This window comes from Crocuta crocuta, unplaced genomic scaffold (assembly GCF_008692635.1).
Source record: "Crocuta crocuta isolate KB4526 unplaced genomic scaffold, BGI_CrCroc_1.0 scaffold388, whole genome shotgun sequence".
Lineage (NCBI taxonomy): Eukaryota > Metazoa > Chordata > Mammalia > Carnivora > Hyaenidae > Crocuta > Crocuta crocuta.
Window position 1 is genome coordinate 1,288,143 of NW_027528867.1, and position 17,540 is coordinate 1,305,682.

At 37.8% G+C, this 17,540-nt stretch overlaps 1 protein-coding gene across 1 annotated transcript in view; it reads right to left on the minus strand.

Moving 5' to 3' along the window:
• Positions 1-17,540, minus strand: part of PHLPP2 (PH domain and leucine rich repeat protein phosphatase 2) — a 69,552-nt gene that overhangs the window by 36,233 nt on the left and 15,779 nt on the right. Inside the window, exon 3 of the mRNA XM_077756353.1 lies at positions 4,918-5,108. Within this exon, the coding sequence (XP_077612479.1) occupies positions 4,918-5,108 (191 nt within the window). The remainder of the gene's footprint in view (positions 1-4,917; positions 5,109-17,540) is intronic.

A 17,540-nucleotide genomic window follows, 5' to 3' on the forward strand; every position in this document is an offset into this window, starting at 1 on the left:
AGTGTTGGATAACAAGTATTAGCAAGTTCTATGGAGAAACTGGATCTCTCATACAGTGCAATGGGAATGCAAAATGGTGCAGCCACTCTGGAAAACAGTCTGGCAATTCCTCAAAAGGTCGAACAAAGAGTTACCATGAGGCCCAGAAATTCCACTCCTACATATATACTCAAGAGTTGGAAACCAACTTGACAATAAACTATTAAAATATATATATATGTATATATACTCAAGAGAACTGAAAACATACATCCACATAAAAACTTATACACGATTCAGAGCAGCACTATTCATAATAGCCCAAAAGGAGAAACAAGCTAAATGTCCATCCATCGACAGGTAAGTGGATAAACACTGAATGTGGTTTATTTCCAACAGTGGAATATCATTTAGCCATAAACAGAAGATACTGCTGCACACTACAACACACAGAAACCTTGAAAAGATTATGTGAAGTGAAAGTCACAATCATATACTGTATGATTCCATTTATATGAAGTCTTCAGAATCAGCAAATCTGTGCAGACAGAAAGTAGATTAGTAGGTGCCCAAGGCTGGGGAAGGAATGGGGAGATGATGGCTAAGTACTCCAGGGGTTCTTTTCAGGGTCATGTGGTGATGGTCACAAAACTGTGAATACACTATAAGCCAATGAACTACACACTTTAAATGGGCAAATTATATGATACATAAATTATATCTCAATAAAGCTATTTTTAAAAAAAGCAAAGGAATCACTTATTTAGCAAGCATACTGAAGGAATAGGACTCTGGGACATAATCAGAAGTAAATTTATTAATTCTTCTATAAGTCACAACATAGTCTCAATTTGGTAATTAACTATTAGTTGAATGAATACATTCTACTGTTCTGCACGCTGGGATAAGCAGAGGAGAAAACAACAAAGTCTCTACGCTCAATGGAGTTTACACTGGAGAAAGGACAAACACTCTAACACCAAAATGGTGACATAATATAGCATAGCATGATATAATATATAAGGTGTAATATCAAGAAATATAAAGCAGGGGAAAAGCTTGGAGGACAGGGTGGGTGGTCTGAGTTATGAACAGGGCAGTAAAGGAAGGACTAGGTGAGGTAACATGTGAGCAAAGACCCTAAGAGGGTCAAGGCATGAAAACCTCCTGGGGGAGGAGCATTCCACGCACAGCAAGAGCAAGTACAAGTGCCTGTGATGCAAGAAAGCATGCTGTGTTTCAGAACAGGAGAGTCTCTAGACCCGCATGATAAGAGCCAATGTTTCCGCTGCAAAGGTAAGACAGTTCCAACCTTTCCCCTATCCTGGGGCACAACAGAGATAGCTACCTGCCTGCAAAGGGAGCCCTGGCCTGCTTTTTGGACTCTCCTTCCTTACCTACTAAGTACTGGGCTAGATGCCATTTTTTACCCCCTCCAGGGCTGAAGTAGATAGGAAGGACAGGAAAGATAAAAGCCCAAAGGTTCTTACTAGACAAGCAGAGTCATAACCTGACTTTGCAGTCTCCTGGCCTAGTAGATTTTTAAAGGGAGGCTTTTCCTCAATGGGGCATTTTAAAGATTCTTTTGGTTACTGCCCCCTGCCCCCAAACTGAACAATGAAGGACTTCTCATTTACAGATCCCTTGACCTGGCTAATTCATGTTACTCTAGTAGTTGACTATGTCCTCCTCAGACATGAAGGAATCTGGTGGTCCTTTTACAGCCAGGGAAGCCTATTTGCCCTATATGCCCCTCTAGGTAGCCCTACTAGACAAGACCTAACAGAAGCCACCCACTCATCTATTCATCCACCTATCTGCTCACCGACTCTCGCTTTCTCTCAACCCCTCTGGGTCACATTACTAACAAACCCAAGGAGCACATGATGATCCCAATGCATGAGGCAGGTTCTTAAGCTACCTGGCTGCTTTGGTGACCATTTCTTGTCCTCAAGACTCCTTGGGCAGAAGGCAGGACACCAATCTACTATGTTTCCCTTACTGTAGGGGATCCATATCAAGCTCTCTTGAGTCCTATTGAAACCTCTTTCACTAGGGTTGAGGAAAGAGGCAGAAACCTTCTCTGCTCCCATCAGGGGTGGTAAGGATTCACTGCACAACAGCAGTTCTCTTCAAAGCAATTCTCCCCCAAAACTCCAACAACCCAACTCACATAGCTTTGAAGAAGATAAAGTGTTTATAGTTATGAGATCACTTACATCTTTGTCTGACATGTCACTTTGATATGTCATAGCTACTGAATCTTGGTGAGTCAGCTGGGAACTTCCAAATTATACTCATAAATCATTAGGTTTCTGGTGCCAAGTAAAGACTGAATCCAATGGCAGAAACACCAAAATACTTTAAGCAAAAAAGAATCATATTAAAAAGATCCCAATAAAATTAAATAGTATTTGTAACATTCAATTGCAATGATCACTGCTTTTTATTAGTAATAAGTCAAGGCAAGTAAATGAATCTGTGTCAAAATAAAGGATCTTAGTGAAATGAAGAATACTTATTAATGACTGTTTCAGAATAATCTTTTAAATATTTTATTATAGGATATTTGACACAGAACAATATACTCATATAATGTCAAATACTGAGAAAACGATTGTAAATCTCCCACGGGAAGTTAATTTGTCAACTTCTCTGAGTAATTATGTTAATTTTTGCATTATATATGTTGAGACTACATCACAACATATGTACAACTTCAGAATTATTATATTCATGATGAAATATTCCTTTCATCCTTTTGGAGTGAGCCTCTTTATGCCTACTAATGCTTTTGCACTAAAGTCTTTTTCTGAATATTAGTTCTATTGAGGTATAATTTTCATAAAATTTGTGATATTTTTTCTTTTTTACCTCACAGATTCTAAGTAAATAATTTGATAAGCTTTTATAAATGAATATAGTTGTGTAAGCCCATCACCCCCAATACTTCCCTTTGTGCTTTTCTGCAATCAATCCCCTCCTCTCTGTACCGTGACAACCGCCGATCTGTTTTCTATCACTATAGTTGTCTTTTTTAGAATTTCATATGATAGAATCAAACAATAAACAGGCTTTGTACCTGGCTTCTTTCACTTAAGATAAGGCTTCTGAGACTGATCCTTGTTTTGGTATATATCACATACCACATTTGTTTATCAATTCACCAGGAGTCAATGAACATTTGGCTTGTTTCTAGTTTTGATCATTATGAATAATGCTGTGACAAACATTCACTTCAAGTCTTTTAAAGATATGTGTTCATTTCCCAATACCTAGGAGAGATGCTGGGTCATCTGATATACATATGTTTAAGTTTACAAGAAATGAAAAACTGTCTTCCAAAGGGACTGCACTCCTACCAATGACATAAGCATTCCAGTTGCTCCTCATCTTGCTAAAGTTGGTACTCATCAGTCTTTTGATTTTAGTCATTCTAGTGGTATGTAGTATCCCACTGTGATATTAATTTGCATTTCCCTAATGACTAATGATGGTGAGAATCTTTTTATATGTCTATTTGCCATGTTTATATCTTCACTGGTAAAGGATCTGCTCAAATCTTTTGCTTAGGTTTTTACTAGGTTATCTGCCTTTCTATCCCTGTGTTGTAAAAGTTCTTTATAAATTCTGGAGACAAGTCCTTTGCTGCATATAAACTTTCATAAAAATACTTTGTCTAATGTTAATATGACCACACCAATTTTCTTTTGGTTGCTATTAGACTAGCATAGTCTTCCCACTGTTTCACATTCAACATTCTAAGTGTTAGGTATGTCTCCTATAAACAGCTAGTAGTAGGATTTTAAATAAGAGTCTCACAATCACAATTATTATGAATATTAATATATTTAGATATGTTTCTATCACTATACTTTGTGTTTTTTGAATGTTTATTTATTTTTGATAAAGACACCCAGTGCTCATCCCAACAAGTGTCTTCCTTAATGTCCCTTACCCATTTAGCCCATGACCCTTCCCTAAACTCCTCCAACAACCCTCAGTTTGTTCTCTGTATTTAAGAGTCTCTTATGTTTTGTCCCCATCCCTGTTTTTATACTACTTTGTCTTCCTTTCCTTTATGTTCATCTGTCTTGTATCTTAAATTCCTCGTATTGAGTGAACTCATACATGATATTTGTGATATCTGTCTTTCTCTGGCTAATTTCTCTTAGCATAATACCCTCTAGTTCCATCTGTGTAGTTGCAAATGGCAAGATTTCATTCTTTTTGATTGCTGAGTAATACTCTAGTGTATGTGTGTGTGTGTGTGTGTGTGTGTGTGTGTGTATACACCACATTTTCTTTATCATTCACCCATCGATGGACATTTGGGCTCTTTTCATACTTTAGCTATTGTCAATAGCATTGCTATAAACATTGGGGTGCATGTGCCCCTTCAAAACAGCACACGTGTATCCCTTGGATACAGTGCAATTGCACTTTTTTAATTTTAATTTTTTATTTTTTTATTTTAATTTGAGAGAGGGAGAGTGCAAACCAAGAAGAAGGGTAGACGGTGAGAGGAAATCTTAAGCAGACTCCATGCTCAGCATGGAGACCAAGAGGGGACTTGATCCCATGACCCTGGGATCATGACCTGAGGCAAAATCAAGAGTCAGATGCTTAACCAACGGAGCCACCCAGATGCCTCTACAATGCAATCTTTACAAATGCTCATACTGGCTTCTTTAAAATGATGTGGGGAGGAGCACTTGGCTGGCTCAGTTAGTAGAGCATGCAACTCTCAGTCTCGGAGTCAGGAGTTCAAGCCCCACGTTGGGTGTGGAAATTACCTAAATAAATAAATAAATCTTCCAAAAAAATAAAAACAAAAATAAAAAATAAAAAGATGTGAGGAAAGTGCTGAAAACCACATGTGTTTTTAATGAAGAAGATCAAACAAATGAAGAATAATTCGATTTTTATGAGTCTTACCTTTCCCCCAACCAAAGGCAAAATGTGCATCTTTCCAGTTTGACAATCCTTTACTGAGGAAACAATGAGGCAGGTACCACAGAGAACAACTAGACGTTCAGCCCACTTATGTAGCTGGGTCTTTCCCTTGCGTACATTATAGATACCAGACAGAAGGATTCGATCCAGATGATCCATCTGGCATGGTTTTTCTGAAAAGAAAACAGAACTTCAGAAATCACAATTAAACTAGTATAAGACTACTATAAGGGAAAAAGAAACAACTGTGTGTCAATATTCAGCAACCTTCTTTACAGATTTAAGTTACCACGCAATATAAATATTACAAAATAAGATTTCAGTCATAAAATGTTACCCATTATTGAAGTTATACAATGGGAGTATTGTGAATTTTGGGCTAGGAGCAAGATTTTATTTTGGATGCCATTATTAATTCTTCTAACACAGTCCTATTTGCCATGTACACAGAAAAAGGCAATATGGCAAAGTGACTAAGACCATAGACCTGGGGGCCAGACATGTAAATCTGAGTTCAAATCCTGGTTCTGTCACTTTGTTTCTTTGAACTACTTAATTTCGCTGCGATTAACTTTCCTCATTTACACAGTTTGGATCTTAATACTACTTATCTTTAGAATTTTGTTATAAAAAAATTAAGATAATTGGGGCGCCTGGGTGGCTTAGTCGGTTAAGCGTCCGACTTTCACTTAGGTCATGATCTCACGGTTCGTGGGTTCGAGCCCCGTGTCGGGCTCTGTGCTGACTGCCAGCTCAGAGCCTGGAGCCTGTTCCAGTCTGTGACTCCCTCTCTCTCTGACCCTCCCCTGCTCACGCTGTCTCTCTCTCTCTCCTAGAAATAAATAAAACATTAAAAAATTAAAAAAAAAATTAAGATAATTAATGTAAAGTACTAAGCATAGTTTTAAGTAACAAAAGAAGTACTGAGTAAATGACAACCACTCTTATTGTGATTAGTCTATTCTAGAAGGAAGAAATTAATAACTATGGGAGCACTCTACTTCTGTACACATTGCTCCATTTTCCTGTTCCTTGTGCAGAAAAGTTTATTGCTGATTTCAATCAACTATCCCAATCACGGACGCAGAAGCTCATATCATACAAGATCTTTTTTTTGTATGCTCCCTCCCCAATAGAAATCTTTGTAAGGCTGAGATATAGTGAACAAAATAGCACGTATGACAGCAGACAGGTTCTTGATTAAAGCACAGCTAAAAACAGACAAGTAACCCTACACAGGAATGAACAAGAGCAGCGCTAGTATGAGGTGGTACAAACAGCAATAGAGTCGTAACAGAGAAAATTAGACTGTACCCGATATTATTACAGAATTGATTATGGAAACTGCGCATATCATGTTGCCCTTTATGTGTTTCCCATATATAATCTAAGGAAATGGGTTAGATCACTTCAAAGCTTTCAAACTTTGGTGCACCTAGGCAGCTCAGTCAGTTAAGTGTCTGACTTCCGCTCAGGTCGTGATCTTGCAGTTTGTGGGTTTGAGCCCTGTATCGGGCTCTGTGCTGATAGCTCAGAGCCTAGAGCCTGCTTTGGATTCTGTGTCTTCCTTTCTCTCTGTCACTCACCCACTCACACTCTGTCTCTCTCTCTCTCTCTCTGTCTCTCTCTCAAAACTAAAGATATTTTTTTAAAAAGCTTTCAAACTTTGTAGACTAACACTAGCTCTATTTCTCCTTCTATGTGAGGCCCAGCCTTTCATCTATATTCTAAACCCCACCTTTCTCCGAGAATTTGGCTCTTTTCTCTTCTCACTCTTCAACCCCACCCTCCTTATTGTTCCTTTCAAAGCTACAAAAGCATTCAAGTTTTCTCCCATACCCTCTCAGTCTCAACTGTTGAACTCCTTCAGTTCAGTGATTCTCCAAGTTTTGTGTCCCCAAGAGTTATTATGTGACAACAGTTTAAAATGCAGGACGCTGAGACCCATCCATAGAGTGTCCAATTCGCAAGGCGTAGGACGTAACACAGGACAATGTCTTTTTGTTTTTTGTTTTTGAGAGAGAGATGGCAAGCTGGAGAGAAGAGCAGAGGGAGAGTAAGAGAAACAAGCAGGCTCCACGCTCAGTGTGGAGCCCCAACACAGGGCTCAATCCCAAGATCCTGGGATCATGACCTGAGCTGAAATCAGGAGTCGGACACTCAACTGAATGAGCCACTCAAGCACCCCAGAAAAATGTGATTTTTAACAACTATTCCAGGTAGTTTTAAATGCAGATGGTCCACAAGATACATTTTGAGAAACTGTAAGTTTACTCTGTTGAGGCTCTTTTCTTCTCATTTGTGCCTCTGTATTAGCTATCTTTCTGTTACCTCACCTCCTATTTACTCAATTTACTTCAATCTGGCTTCTAGCCTCCAAACTGCACTATTTATTATAAGATGATAATGGCCCTCTATTTCTATCTCCTGCCCCAATCTTCCCTTAGTTCTAATTTCACATATCTAATTGTCTGCTGTACATGTCCAACAGATGTCCCTATTCACCTCGAATTTCCAGTATCAGACTAGAAAGAAAGAAATAAAACTCTTTACTTGCAAATGATATGATCTTGTACATAGAAAACACCAAGTGTGCCATTAAAAAGACAATTATAGCCAACAAATGAGTTCAGCAAAGTTGCAAGATAAAAAAAAAATTTTTTTTTTAAATTGTATTTCTATGCACAAGGAATAAACAATTCAAAAAGTAAAATGAAGAAACGAATTGCATCTGGGGCACCTGGGTGGCTCAGTCAGTTAAGCATCCAACTCTTGATCTCAGCTCAGGTTATGATCTCAGGGTCATGAGTTTAGCCCCGTGTCAGGCTCTGCACTGAACATGGAGCCACTTAAGATTCTCTCTCTCCCCTTCCCTCTGCCCTTCTTCCCTGCTCACATGCTCTGTCTCTATAATAAAAGTAAATAAATAAAAGAAACTAATTGCATCTAGAATAGCATCAAAAAGAATAATGCAAAACTTGTGCAGTGAAAACTGAAAAATATAGTTGAAAATTAAAAGAAATCTAAATAAATGGAAGACATCCAGGTTCACAGGTTGGAAGACTTAAATATTGTTAAGATGGCAAAACTCCCCAAACTGATTTACAGCAATGTAATCCCTATGAAAATTCCAGCTGCTTTCATGGCAGAAACTGACAAAATGATCCTAAAATTCATACAGAAATACAGTGGACTCAGAATAGCCAAAACAATCTTGAAAAAGAACAAAACTGGAGGACTCACATTCTCCAATTTCAAAACTTAACTATAAAGTAAGGGACTGGCATATAAAGTACAGTACTTGGGGTGGCTGGCTGGTTCTGTTGTAAGAGCATCCAACTCTTGATCTTGGGGTCATAAGTTTGAGCCTCATGCTGGGTGTAGAGATAACTTAAAAAAAAAAAAAGTACAGTACTGACATAAGGATAGACATACAGCAATATAATAGAATTCACAAGTAAACCCCTACACTTATGGACAACTGATTTTTGAGCAGGATGCCAAAATAACTCAATAGGGAAAAAACAGTCTTGTCAACAAATAGTGCTGGAACTGGGTAACTTCAGGCAAAAGAATAAAGTCAGATCCCTTACCTCACATCATGCACAAAATTAATTAACTTAACTCAAAATGGATTGTAGACCTAAATGTAAGAACTAAAACTAGATCACTGGAATAAATCTTGTGACCTTAGATAAGACAAAGATTTGTTAAGTATCAACACAAAAGTATAAGTGACAGGGGCACCTGGGTGGCTCAGCAGATTAAGCATCTGACTCTTGATTTCAGTTTAGGTCATGATCTTGTGATTCATGGGTTTAAGCCCCATATCGGGCTCTGTGCTGACAGTGTGGAGCCTACTTGGGAGTCTCTCCCTCTTTCCCTCTCTCTCTCTGACCTTCCACTCTCTCTCTCTCTCTCAGAATAAATAAACTTAAAAAAAGATTTAAAAAAGTATAAATGACAAAAAAGAAAATATACATAAATGGATTTCATCAAAAAGCAAAAACAAAACAAAAAAACTGTTATGCTTCTATAAACACCATCAAGAAAGTAAAAAGATGACTCACAAAACAGGAAAGAATATGTGCAAGTTATATACCAAATAAGAGACTTGTATCTGGAATAAAGAACTGTTACAATTCTGCAATAAAGACAAATAGTGCAATTAAAAAATGGGCAAAGAATCTGAATAGGTATTACTTCAGAGAAGATATATAAAAGGCCAACAAGAGCATAAAAAGATGCTCAACCTCATTAGTAACTAGATAAATGCAAATCAAAACCACAATGAGATACCAGTTCATCGAGAAAAGCAAACACTACTATGTGTTGCCAAGGATGTAAATAAATATTGCTGGTGTGAGGATAAAATGGTGCAGCCACTTTGGAAAGCAGTCTGGTAGTTCCTCAAAAGTTTAAACATAGTCCCTATATGATCCAGCAATTCCACTCCTACAGCTTTACCCAAGAGAACTGAAAACACATCTATACAAAAACTTATACACAAATGTTTGTTCACAAAAATAGCCAAAATGTAGAAATGACCAAAAGGTCATCAATTGATGAACGCAGAAACAAAATGTGGCATCATCTATACAATGGAATATTGTTTGGCCATAAAAAGAAATGAAGTACTGATACATACTACAACATGGATGAGCACTGAAAACATGCTAAGTAAAAGATTCCAGCCACAAAAAGCCAAGTACATATGATTCCACTTATATGAATTGTTTAGAATAGGCAACTCTATAAAGACTGAAAGTCGATTCGTGGTTTCCAGATGCGCTGGGAGTGGGAATGGAGAGTAACTTGCTAATGGATATGGGGTCTCATTTTATGGTGATGAAAACATTCTAAAATTAAACTGTGGTGATGGCTGCATAACTCTCTCAATATACTAAAAAGCACTTAATTGTACACTTTTAAAGGGTGAATTTTATGTTATGTGTATTATATCTCAATAAAACTGTTTTTAAAAAAATCTCATTATTCACCCCAAACATGCTAATTGATTTTAGATTCCCCATCCTGATTAACACCACCACCTACTACAAAGTTGGCTAAATCATGTAAAATGGGACTTTAAAATAGTTTACAATGCTTCCAAATTGCCTAACAGTCTTTTTAAAAGTTTACAGGAAACAGATGTTTTAACAAGTGATAGACAATTCTTTGAGTCTCTTCTTTCTTGGCCTTATTTCTTTCTATTTTATTACAGAGAAAACTCCTAAATCTATACACTACCACTCTCAGAAGCAAACATTCAATTTTGTTTTGGACAAGTTACTCATATATGGAACAACATTCTGTTTCATTATTAATTTTGGAATATTTGCTAGACATCTAGAGTGTCTGCAGTCTCTGATCTTCTGACAGTGATAAAAAACAGAATGAGAAAGTTCTAATAAGTATTCAGAATGCATAACAGTTCTAATTAAAAAAATTGTTTTACAATCTCAAAAGCCAAGATTCTCAGTGGAAAATTAGGGATAATTTTAATTTCCTTAAGTATTTATACTTCCAAATATTCTATAAAGAAAGTGGATTGTTTTTATAATTTAAAAGAGTTGTGGGGCACCTGGGTGGCTTAGTCGGTTAAGCGTCTGACTTCAGCTCAGGTCATGATCTCACAGTTCATGGGGTTAAGCCCCACGTTGGGTTCTGTGCTGACAGGTCAGAGCCTGGAGCCTGTTTCAGATTCTGTGTCTCCCTCTCTCTGCCCCCTCTCCTGCTCATACTCTGTCTCAAAAAATGAATAAAAACATTTAAAAAATTTTTTTAAAGTTGCTATAATAAACAATCAAGGGCAACCCTGTAGCAGTGAGTTCCTCTACTGCCCAGAGTATAATCTCTAAATATCATTTTTTCATTAAAATAAACCAGGAGTCCTTAGAAAAAGAGTCTATTCCTGGTCTGAGTCAGACAATGAAAAGATGAGCTTAGGACATCTTGTTGTGCCTGAACTTAATGGAAAATCCAGAGTGTATCAAAAATTGGAGTCATGTTGGAAGGACAGAAGCCAACATGAAGAGCTCCTATGAGGGACAAACTGAGCAAAATAAAAAGAGTAATGGCCGAAATGAGTCAAAACAAATACTCACAAGCCCATGAGATCACAATGACACTCAGACAAAAAAATTATTGAAAAAGAAATCATACAGACTGAATAAAAAATGAAAGACAAAACAATAAAGCTTCTAGAAAATAAATGTAAACACTACTGGACTACAATTAAAATGAAATTAATCAAAATGGTTCTGGTTCTGAGTAAGATGGAGAAAGCACACTTGGGCCTGTCTCTCTCACTAAATGAATGCACCTATAAAACCTGGACAGAATGCATAGAGCAGCTATATGCGGACCCCAAAAAGTAAACAGTAGCAGGCAGATTAGGGAAAAAGAACACAATTAGAAATACCACCTAAGCAGTAGTAAGTTTATCATTTTTCCTCCTCTGACATCTCCCAGCCCAGGATTTGGCAAAGCCCAAGATCCAGAGGTAGGCACTGGTGTCTAGCTCTGCCTTGAGGAGTGGAAAAGGGGTCTTGTAACACTCAGAGAGAGTGGGAGAAATCCCTCCTTTTCCCTTCCCCAACCTTTTCTTCATTTTCTCAAGTCCCAGCCTCCAGGAGTGGCTACAACAGTGGGAAACACAGACACCTACAACTCTGAGGGGTGTGAACTTCCTTCTCTGATTGGAAGATCTGCAGTCTGAAGACAGTGGACTGAAAACCTGTTGAATTTTTGGTCTCCTCCTCCCACTGGGGGTCCTGCTGTGTGGATGCAGCTGTAGGAAATGCCCAACAGGGCAGGTTAAGTAAATCCCCAGGATATTATGAAGTTGGAGCTCTGGAAAATGACCCCATAAAGTTCTTTGTCTCTGAACTCCTGGGCTCACCCTCGAGGTATACAAATGGGGATGTGTTCCCTAGCAGCATGCTAAAAACTCTGAAAATTCAACTGAGGGACAGAGCCAAAGAGCGAGAAGAAGAACACAATGCTGAAAAATTATTTGAAGAAACAGGATAAAACTCCTCAAGTGAAATACAAACTATGGATGCAAGAAGTTCAGTGGACTTCAAAGACATTCAAGCCTGGATACTACATTGTCAAACTCCTAAAAATTAAAGACAAAGAAAAAGTCTTGAGAGAAGCCAGAGAAAACAGAAGCATTACTTATGTGAGAACAATTCAAATGGCTGCATGAAGGGTGTGCAGAAGGTCTCTGTACTATCCTTCCAACTGCTTTGAGAATCTAAAGTTAGTTCCAAATAAAAAGTTAAACAAATAAACACTGGTTGATAGGTTGGGAGGTAAAAATGAAATATTTACTTACATTTAAAGAACAGGAAAGCTCAGAACAAATTTCAAACTTGCGGTAGGCTCCCATACAACACAGAAAACTATATGAAATACCTCACTAGAAATTTGGCAAAGCAGTGGTGGCTAAAGCAATTCCACCATCTGGTTTCATGATCCTGAACAAATCCTCTTACATCTTCAGGCCTTAGTTTCCTGAGTTTAAGACAAAAGAGTTGGATGAGATGACTCCTAATCCTTCCCAGTTCTCATTTTATGGATTCCTCAGATTCCTCTAACTCTCTCTCCAACAATTAAATGGTAGAGTATTTTAGAAGTTAAAAGGATGAGATTTAGAAGCAGACAGATTTATCTGCTTCCTGGCTCGCTATTTGGGGAAAGTTACAGGCTCTCTGGAATAATAACATTTCTGTACAGGACCGTAAGAATTACAAGAAACAAGGTATACAGAGTGCTCAGCACAGGATAAAGCATTCAGCATACAGAAGGAAAGTAAAACAATTGCTACTTATTATAATGAAAGTTTTGCCTCCCTTAAGCCTCCTTCTCTTCCTACACACAAAAATTCTTTTCAAGATATCTTAACTTCCAGGACACCTGGGTGGCTCAGGCAGTTAAGTACCCGACTCTTGATTTCAGTTCAGGTCATGATCTCACAGTTCATGAATTTGTACCCCACATCAGGGTCTGTGCTGTCACTGTGAAGCCTGCTTGGGACTCTCTCTCTCTCCCTCTCACCTTCTCCTGCTCACATGTGCTTTCTCTCTCAAAATAAATAAATAAGCCTAAAAAAAAGTGGGGTGGGGGGTGTATCATAACAACTTTCATAGCTTTAACATCCCCTCTACCCAACACTCAAGTCTGTATTTCCTAAGCTCTGGTTCCACATTTCCATCTACCTGCCAAACCTCTCCAACAGGATACTCACCACCGTCATAAAATAAAATATTCCTAAAACCAAGCCATCACCATCCCATGAACAGCTCCTTCTTACAACTCAAATCCTGTTATTTCCTGAAATAACCCTGGCTCAAAACCTCAGTGTCAGCTCCAAGTCTTAGGTTCCCTTCCTCAACTCCCCTTTTTAATCAGACATCAACTTACTGAATCTCCTTTCAAAAAGTCTCTCAAAGAAACAATTGATTCCCATTCCCCATTCAAACCCCTATTAATTCACATCTGAATTATTATCCACACTGGTGCCAACTTCACCTTCTCTGGCTCACTTGGATGCTCTCACTTCCTGCTATCATCTGCCAAATGAAGACGAGGCTCCTGATACTGTACTCAATGCCCAGAACAATCTGGACTCAAATTATCTGTGACTCACAGAACATACAATGAAGTGTCTAATCTGCCATCCCAGGTCCTCCTTTTCCTTTCTGCTTAATGGAATTCTGTCACTTTTTAAAGAACCAACTCAAATATTCCTTCTTCATAAAGGCTTCCCTAATTCAAGAGCTCTCCCTGATTTTTCAGAAAATAGTGGTAATGTAGCTTCTCTATCAGCAATCACACATAGGTATATTAATTAAAATAATTTTTGGTATTAGCACAGGACAAATTGATTAATGTAACAGGATAGTCTAAAAATAGACCCCTGCCTTTATAAGAACTTAAAGCTAACGAAGATAATTTTTCAAATCAGTAGGGAAAGGATGAACTATTCCATAAATGTTTTGGGACAAACGGCTATCTACCCATTGAGAAAAAGTAAAGTTAGATCCCAATCTTATGCATATTTTAAAAATATAAAAGTACTCAAAATAAAGAATACATTTATGACCTAGGATAAGGAAGGAATATAAATGCATTACAGGAAAAGATTAAAAAAATCTGACTAAAATTTCTGCACAATAAAAAACAATAAAACTTAAGGACAAGTTATAGGCTAGAAAAAGGTTTTGCCAAAGATACAGTATCCAAATGATGTATACTTAGAATATATACAGGCAGTTCATAGCAGCACTCTCAACAATAGCCAAAACATGGAAAGAGCCTAAGTGTCCATCAACGGACAAATGGGTCAAGAAGATGTGGTTTATCTATACGATGGAATACTACATGGCAATGAGAAAGAATGAAATGGACCTTGAGGGTGTTATGCTGAGTGAAATAAGTCAGGCAGAGAAGGACAAATACCATATGTTTGCACATATAGGAGGATTAGGAGGAACTTAACGCAGGATGGCGGGGGAGAAGAAGGGGGGAAATAGTGGGGGAGGGGGAGAGAGGCAAACCATGAGAGACTCTTGAGTGCGGAGAACAAACCGAGGACTGATGGGGGTTGGGGAGGAAGGAGGAGATGGGCATGGAGGAGGGCACTTGTGGGGATGAGCACTGGGTGTTTTATGGAAACCAACGTGACAATAAACTATTTAAAAAAAAAAGTATACAGGCATCCGTCAGATCAATAAAAAAAAAAAAGACAAACAAATTTTCACAGAAATATCAATGGGTTATTCAAAGAAATCTAAAGGACAAATGCAAATATGAAGCAATATTCAACCACATTAGTAATCAGGGAAACAAAAATCCAAAAAAGGAGACCATCGTCTTATCTATCAGATTAGTAAAAATTTTAAATGCTAATAATATTAAAAGGTGATATTGTGGGCAAAGGGGTACTCTGGTATACTGATGGGATATGCGTTGTTCTGCAATAGTATTACTATTCTAAATGCAAATATCCAATGACCCATTAATTTCAAGTTTGCAGATCTACTCTGAAGAAACATAGGGACACAAAAGGCAATTTGACTATAATGCTGTTTGCAATAGTCAGAACTGGAAATACCATAAATGTCTATCACCAGCAAAATGGTTATGTAAACTATAATACACACATGCTATTCAGTGCTATGCAACTCAGAGAAATGCATATAGAAGACAGCTAAGATGGGGCACCTGGGTGGCTCAGTCGGTTAAGCATCAGACTCTTGATTTTGGCTCAGGTCATGATCTCACAGTTTTGTGGGTCTGAGCTCCACGACAGGCTCTGCACTGATCCTGTGGAGCCTGCGTGGTATTCTCTCTCTCTCCTTCTCTTCTACCACTCCCCTGCTTGTTTGCTCTCTCTCAAAATAAATTAATAAACTTAATAATAATAATAAAAAAAGGCAGCTAAGATCCAAAACATACGGTTAGATGAAAAAGCATGAAGGCCAATACCAAATAATACCATTTATGTAAACAAAATATATTTCTATAAATACATATTAGATAAGAATAGAAGTTAGAAAATTCTGAACACATACATACCACACGTTGATAGTAGCGGGTATCTATTAAGCAATGAATTGACCTGGGAGGTGATTATAAGAGACTGAAACACTTAGATAATGAGACTATATCTACATTTTACTTGTGTAATTAAAACTAAATTTTTTACAAAGGAAAAATATATGGACACAATAATTACAAATGTGAAATATGTATATAAAATATGACTACAAAATGCACCATAATAAATGTAATTGTATAAGAATGATGAAATGTGTTTTAATAGATTACTCTTATAGTTTAACAATAAGTTCAAAATATGCAAATTATCATGAGATTGTATACTCTGCAATTTGGGACAAATATTAATTTTAACAATAATACCCAATATTGGCAAAGGTACAAGGGAATGAGTACTCTCGAACACTATTGATGAAAGCATCCATCGGTATCGCCTGTGCAATTTAGGAATAATCACAATTTAAAAAACATATATATGTATTGAGTCAAAATTCTGCTTGTAGGGATCATGTCCTCCTTCCCCCACCCTAGAGGTCAGCCACTCTCCTTTCACAATAATAATTTCCTTGCTTTCCTTATATTTCTGCCACTTATGTATGCATCTTATATTAGTGATAGCACATTAAACTACTGTGTAACAAACAGCACATCATGGCTCAAACACAAGAGAAATTTAATTCTCTGTTAAGGCAGACACTGTGGGCTTCGAGGGGTCAACTCTGTCAAGAAACTCAGGCTGAGAGAAACTCTATCACTTTCAACACCTGACTCTGATGACTGCCATATTGCTCTGATGACTGCCAGCCCAGCCCATGGGACAGCAGAAGGGCACTGAGAAGCATGTATGAAGTTTTAGGAAAGACGTGTTGAAGTGGCACAACAATTCCACTCCATACCACTGAAGCAAACTGTCACATGTACACACTTAGCTCTAAGGCAGGCAGGGAAATGAGGTGTAGCTGGACAGCCAAGTGTCCAACTTTAATTCTATTATTATGGAAGGAAAGAACAGATTTTGAAGAACAGACAGTAGTTTTGCCACACATCTGTAAATAACCTGGCTCAGTTTCACTGTTTTTAGACTTTAAATGAATGGAAACATGCTATGTGATTCTTTTTTTTTTTTTTTTAGAATATTAAATCGTTTATTGATTACACATGATAATGGATGATACACAAGCTTTAATCCCATCTATAATTTTATCTGATACCATGATTCAATTTAGATATATTGCATAGGATGTGCCAACAATCATATTAATAACCAAATAAACTCCAGGACTTTGCTTGGGTGACCCTTTTAACGGTGAACTCCAGGTCACAACACATTAACTGTCAGTTCAACCACACCAATGTTTGTGGAGACAATGGATTCTGTGCCCAAGCAGGTTGCAAATAAAATTTCAAATGGAACCTGGCATCACCCTGAAGGAATTCTAACTTCACACTGTTGGGGTAGTTTACCAAGATGGCCAATACTTTGCCAAACCACGAAACCAAGGTGGCTATGGCGGTTCCAGCAGCAGCAGTAGCTATGGCAGTGGCAGAAGGTTTTAATTACTGCCAGGAAACAAAGCTATGTGATTCTTTTGCATCTGGTGTCATTTGTTTGTGCTTATGCTCTTTGGAAAAAATGGCGTTAAACAATGTGCGCACATAATATGGTATAGAAAGAAATGCTTAGGCTGGGACTCATGCTGAGCCATCGAGTCCCCAAAACTACCATTTCACTAGCAAATCAAAACTTCTAGACTCCCTTTCCTTATACATAAAATAAAGAGTTCATTAATATGCTCTTAATTTCTGTGATTGGTCATGCTATGAATTATATGATTTCCATACCTATTACCATAATGTGCCCTGAGCCAGTCATTCCCCAGAACCCCCTTTCCAGCAAGACTGGTAATGCACATCTGCATAATGGCTGTTTGGTGAAATGGGTACCTTTTAGATCAAGCAAGCACAGCAACATTAACTGGTTTGAACTTCGGCCCTTATGACCCTGGCCTCCTTAACACTATATTCTAACTATGCTA